We start from the raw sequence: 6,360 nt of genomic DNA, 5'->3' as shown, positions 1-6,360 counted from the left end.
CTGCCAATCGAACACGCTCTTGACACTGAGTGCAGCCAGTGCACCCCAATCGAAAACACTATGAGGCTGGAGTCCCATGAGGTGTATTTACCACGTATCGCGTAACCGCGTAACCAATCAGAAGCGATTCGCTGTTGTGATTTCGCGTTTTACTGATTATTGATTGGTTACGCGGTTACACGATACGCGGCAAACACGCTTCATGGGACTCCACCCTTAGAGGAGACGGGAGAAAGCCCGTGGATCGAAACGGAACCAACCATAGTCGCGATATCTAGCGTCCGACTGTAGCCAATCGGTGGGCTGGACAAGTCTCATCGCGGAAATTTTATCGCTCGAAACGCGAAGTAGCATCCCACCATAGCCTCAGGATAGCGCCGATATCGGAGGTCGGCCGGTGCTCCCTCGAGACGTAACACCCTTCCATGTAACTTTATATCCCAGAGCTCTGATTGGACGGCTCGTTATTCCCTGTTGCCTGTGCCTATTGCCTGTGTGTATTGTGTTTCCAGCTTAATGATAACGACACTGGGTGCTTTCCAGCAAGGACACAATCAAACACAGTGTGAGGCCGATATTTCATTTGTGCGTTTTTGTCGTACGACAAATGTGTGCAAGACAGAGAGGTCCTTGGATCTCTCTATCCTATAGCCAATCAACACGCAAGAAAAGCTTGTCGTACGACAAAAACGCATAAATGAAATATCGGCCTGAAGCCCCAGACACAATGCGAAGGAATAACGATAGCGATAGAAATAACACGATTTCAACCTATCAGAAACTGTATAATCCAGTGTATCTGATTTCTGATAGGTTGAAATCGTGTTATTTCTATCGCTATCGCTATTCCTTCGCATTGTGTCTGGAGCTTAACACAAGTGAATCGTTTCATCCTTGTTTAACGTAAGCAAACAACAAGGACGTATGATTCGCTGTGTTACACTGTGTCTGACTGTGTCCCTTGCTGGAAAGCACCCACTACTGTGTCGGTTGGTGTCGGTATTGTTAGGTTAGGTCTCTAAACATACCGGTTTCTGTCAATGTAGTTTCTGTGTGAACAACTGTTTATTTTTTTGACGCTATTGATTGTTATTGACATACACAACTAGATATAAATTATCACATATTGCATAAAATATATATTACGTTATTAATCTGAGACAAATGTTATTTTACACGATTGAAAAAGAAGAGAGTGGACAATTGATGAAAATATAAAACAAATATATATTCAAAAAGATCTTTGAAGAAATTAGGATAATTGTTTTTGACTTTGCTCATGATTACGTGTTTGTATTATGTATTATAGTGGCTGGAATAAATTAATCAAAAGTAACGATTGTTACAAATATGCACCTACAAATAATGTCAAGAAAAAATATTGTCTTATACAAATGTCTTTCAATCACGACGAAGAATATCTGATTGTAGGAGACACCAAAGGATACTTACATTATATTGAATTGTCTGGAGATGTTCCATGTTATAAAATATTAGGAAAAATCGGGCGACCTACTTTTCTAGCATTTAATCCTATATGTACAGAGGAAATATTGATAGGGCTTGATACCGGTGACATAAAGATTTGGAAGCTTTGTACGGATATCGACAAATTTTCCTTGTTAACTGGTCACAAATTAGCACCCACACATGTTTCCTTTTATAAACATCATTGTCTGACAAGCTCTCGAAACGAAGTAATAATATGGGACCTAAACTCTTATAATAAAGTTCATCAATTAAATGTTAGGGTAAAGAATGTTATTAAGAAAGCTGCCTTCTCCAATGTGGGTCATATCGTCGTGTTATATCACAATGACACTATGCAGGCTTGGTCATTCAGACAGTTGCATAAGGATACTAAAATCGATACAAAGATATTTGGGATACGTTATATCAAAGATTTTATTTTTACGAAAGATGGAAGAGCTATGATAATGGGTGGTACAAGAAACATAAGCATTCTTAATACATATGATTGGAGTTTATCAAGGAAACTTTGTTTGCCTAATAATTTTGTTGAAGCAAAACAATTATCTGTCGTTCCATGTCCATTAGATGGTGGAGCAAATAAAATCCTTGCATTTCTATCCTCGAAAAACATGCTTCAATTTTGTGACATAAATGCATTAACTTTTCTTGAGATACCTATCTCTATTGATATGATTAAAAAATTTGTAATTTCATCTACTGGTAGATATATAGCATACATAGATCAGGAAGAATGTTTAAACATAATGCACACAGACAAAATAATTTCAAAAAAATGTCTTCAACCTAACGGATTGTCAAAACCATACAGAGTACACGCGCACAAAATAAGTGATCATTTGGAATGCGTTAGACGAAGTATGAAGCAAGAATTAAGTACGAAACGATTGATGCCTATTTTGAAAGAATTTGGAGAATATCCAGAAAAATATCGTACATTAATCTGGTCCACTATTTTAAAATTACCAGCTAATAAAAACGCATATATTGCCTTAACAAGTAAGGTAACACATGAAAGATTTGCATTGAATACTTTAAGAAGTCTTCCCTTGGCAGATAAAAGCAAAGCATCGTTGCTAGCCATGACAATAGATTGCTTGTTGCAATGGTGTCCTCTTCTAATACAGTGTCTATTTCTTCCCAACTTAATTTTTCCATTTCTTATGACATTTCAGGTATCTTCTTATTTTATTTTAGACAGATATTTTGTTTAGCTTAAAATGCAAAGTAAGATATATTTATTTGTTTCAGAAAGATCCCTTACTTGCCTTTGAGTTAATTTTAAGTATATTACTAAACTATTGCCAAAAGTGGTTTGAATACCATCCTTTGCCACCATTGAATATTTTGGGGATTATTGAGAATATCCTTCTAGAAGCTGATCCTATATTATTGAACATCTTTTGCGAACATGGAATCACAAGTAGAGAATATGCATGGCCATTACTTCAAACTGCAATGAGCGAAATATTGTCAGGAGACGAGTGGCTGATTTTGTGGGATCATTTAATATCTTTCCAAAAACCTTCTCTGTTATTGATGTGTGTTGTTGCATATAATATTTTTTTGAAAGAAAATATAATTTCTTTATTAAAGTCATCTGAAGATATCAAAGCGTTTTATAACACTCAAAGTCATATTAGAGCCAAGGATTTGTTAAAGATCGCGAGAAAGCTAGATCAGAAGATATCAAAACGAGTACATCCTAATTATTATTTGAGGTAATACATTCTAATATCACAAAAATTGATTACGTATATATGTTAGTACTAATATTTAAAATTATTTCAGGAATAAGCTATTACAATTAAATCATAGCGGACCCTATCCTTCATTTATATTAAAAGAATATCCAAAATTTCTTACTGAAGATCTTGTAGATTTGGAAAAATTAAAAATGCAAGAACAAAAGTTGCAAGAATATAATTGTAGGATTGCAGATTTTGAAAAGAGAAGATTACATGCAGAGGCTGAAGCTTTTGCAAGGCAAATTCATGAAGCAAGACTAAATGGTAAAATATATTCAATCTACATTTTTTTTCTTTAATTCGTTATATATATTTTCAGTAATATCCTAATTTCATAAATTTAGTCAAATTGTAAATATTACAAAGAAATAATTAATTATTCATATTTCAGAGGTACAGAAATGCTTTCAAGAACATATTAATAATTTAAATTGGAAATGGCAGACCTTGTTACCATATGCAGAAAAAGAAAAATTCTGTTTTCATTTGAATAAAAATTCTGAGAAGAAATCTGAAAGGAAACAAGAGTGTAATAATTGCAAGATTGTAGAAGAAATAGTTTCGAATAAAGATGCTAATTCAAGAAATTATAAAAAATTGCAACAAGATGTAACAAAGCTCGAGTGTGAAGTACAAAATTTCTTAGATTCGCTGAGATAGCTCGAGGATGGATATTAATTAAAGTTGCTAAGAGTTTTAGCAAAATAAAATTTTAATACAATTGTACAATAGAAATATATTTTAATTATATTATAATTATATACATTTCTTGTGACAAAATTTATTTGTACCTATACTTTTTACAAATCATTATATTTACAAATTGTACATTATATAATAGGCAATACATAAAAAATTATATGCATGATATATATATATATACATATATAGGGTATCTCCGATCTATGGGATCCTCTCTTGTGAACAGATAGAAGACTTTTTGACTCAGTTCAGTCCGCTTTACCTGCTGACGAGAAACCCAGGTCGAGCATACTCTGTATATATACATATATTTATATAGGTATATACACATTATGTATAAAAAAATATTTTAATGTGACAAGAATACATAATCTAAGAATATATATGCATCTTGTTGCATTGTTAAAAGTACATAATTTTACATTGATTATCTGTATTGTTCGAATATTTGTACTTGCAAATATATATATATGTATATATATATATAAAATTTGCTAATCATATTGAATGAAAGAATGAACAGGAACACCGACCTTATCTCTACCTTTCAACAAAGTTAACTCCATTATTACTATACATTCAATTATATTAGCACCTGTTGATTTTATTAAATGCACTGCTGCAGCCATAGTACCTTTAAATAATAAATATTTATTTATGTTACTCTCATTGATAAATTCTAAAACAATATATAATTCATTGTAATGTAATTTTATTTTACCTCCAGTTGCCAATAAATCGTCAACAATTAGTACTCTAGTTCCTTTATTAATAAATTCTGTTTGTAATTCAAACGTGGCCTGTACAAATAAAGGCAATTTATTTATATATGAAAAACAATTGATATATAATCAATATTGTTTAGATTTAGGATATACTTCTCCATATTCTAATGTATACTTCTGTTGGATGACTTTGCCTGGAAGTTTACCCTTTTTTCTAATGGGCAAAAAAGGCTTATCCAATTCCATGGAAATTATAGGACCGAAGAGGAAGCCACGTGAATCCAATCCTACAACTAAATCGACTTCGAGAAATAAAATATGCTCCATAATTAAATCTTTCATTGCTCGTAATGCTACGATATTATTAAACACGCCAAATATGTCTCTGAAAGTGAATAATTTATAAACAGAAATTAAAAAAGGAGCATACAGCCAATACGCCGGTTGTGTTTGTTGCGATGTATTATAATATATTTAAAATAATCTTTACAAATTGAAAATCATAAACGTTTCGGTCTTCTTGTATTTACAAGAACTTCAGATGAATTCATACAATCAACTTGTTACATTTAATGACCATGGTATACCATAATGAGATTTATTCTTTTATTTTAATACGAATTTTTTACTTAATTTCTGACTCAATTATTGTATAGTAGAACATATTGACGAAGGCCGAATATCGGCCGAAACATTTATGATTTTCAATTTGTAAAGATTATTTTAAATATATTATACATCGCAACAAACAACCAACGTATTGGCTGTATGCTCCTTTTTTAACTTCTGTTTATAAGTTTTTAACCATTATTAACCTCTACGTTGAATAATTTATATAATATAATAAATGTGAGTATAGTAGGATCAAATTAATCCTTGATCTATTGTTAATTTTAAGCTCTTCTTATCCATTTACCGGAAAATGATTCCAGGTTCGGGAAAGTCGGGATAACTCTTTATAGCATTTTTTAGTATCTGCAATTTATCGTTCTTGTCCATCGTAATAATTGTACAATTTAGTAATTTAAAGTGATGGTAGCACTAATAATATAAAATTTGCCAATATAACTGATAATCTTAGATATATTAGAAATAGATATTAATTTGTTAATAATTTATAATTTTTTAAAATTATTTTGATAAGGCACTTTTAACGATGGTAAATAAAAATATTGATACTGACAGATAAAAAAAAAAGATTATTCTTTTAACGTGCGTCAAACCATGTGCATCCTGCCTGCATACAGGTGGCCGACGTCACTACTGCCTGCCAGTGTTGTTAACGGAACAGATTTCTAACGCATGCGCGTCCAATGTAGCTTCAGTAACGTACCGGTCACTAATAAATAGGAGATCAATAATCGCCTATGTAAAATTTTTTCAAAAATGTTGAAAATTTTAATATATTTTACATATTTTACATATGTATACATACATATAAATATATATAATTTTACATATGTAAAATATATTAAAATTTTCAACATTTTTGAAAAAATTTTACATAGGCGATTATTGATCTCCTATTTATTAGTGACCGGTACGTTACTGAAGCTACATTGGACGCGTATGCGTCAGAAATCCGTCCCGTCTAAAGCCGGGAGCACAGAAAAACGTAGATCCGTAAGACATAATCAGTAAGGAAATCGTAACATTGGATTCGCTACTGGCCTTACGGTCTCTACTGTGATTGG

General features: G+C 32.0%; 2 protein-coding genes across 2 annotated transcripts; one reads left to right on the top strand and one right to left on the bottom strand.

Annotated features, from left to right (window-relative positions):
- Positions 1-1,262: 1,262 nt before the first annotated feature.
- On the top strand, positions 1,263-3,927 carry LOC108762125 (TBC1 domain family member 31). The gene is made up of 4 exons (XM_018508954.1): positions 1,263-2,666; positions 2,743-3,212; positions 3,283-3,503; positions 3,631-3,927. Exons 1-4 carry the CDS (start codon positions 1,299-1,301, stop codon positions 3,897-3,899), a joined length of 2,328 nt encoding a protein of 775 aa, XP_018364456.1. The 5' UTR covers positions 1,263-1,298; the 3' UTR covers positions 3,900-3,927.
- Positions 3,928-4,397: 470 nt separating this feature from the next.
- Aprt (adenine phosphoribosyltransferase) lies at positions 4,398-5,795 on the bottom strand. The gene is made up of 4 exons (XM_018508956.1): positions 5,583-5,795; positions 4,820-5,051; positions 4,663-4,741; positions 4,398-4,575 (listed from the first exon to the last, which is right to left on the bottom strand). Exons 1-4 carry the CDS (start codon positions 5,663-5,665, stop codon positions 4,436-4,438), a joined length of 534 nt encoding a protein of 177 aa, XP_018364458.1. The 5' UTR covers positions 5,666-5,795; the 3' UTR covers positions 4,398-4,435.
- Positions 5,796-6,360: the final 565 nt, after the last annotated feature.

The sequence above is a fragment of the Trachymyrmex cornetzi genome, unplaced genomic scaffold, assembly GCF_001594075.2.
Source record: "Trachymyrmex cornetzi isolate Tcor2-1 unplaced genomic scaffold, Tcor1.1 scaffold277, whole genome shotgun sequence".
Taxonomy (NCBI): domain Eukaryota; kingdom Metazoa; phylum Arthropoda; class Insecta; order Hymenoptera; family Formicidae; genus Trachymyrmex; species Trachymyrmex cornetzi.
The sequence above is the reverse complement of the archived record's forward strand: the minus strand, read 5'-3'. Positions and strand labels throughout refer to the sequence as shown.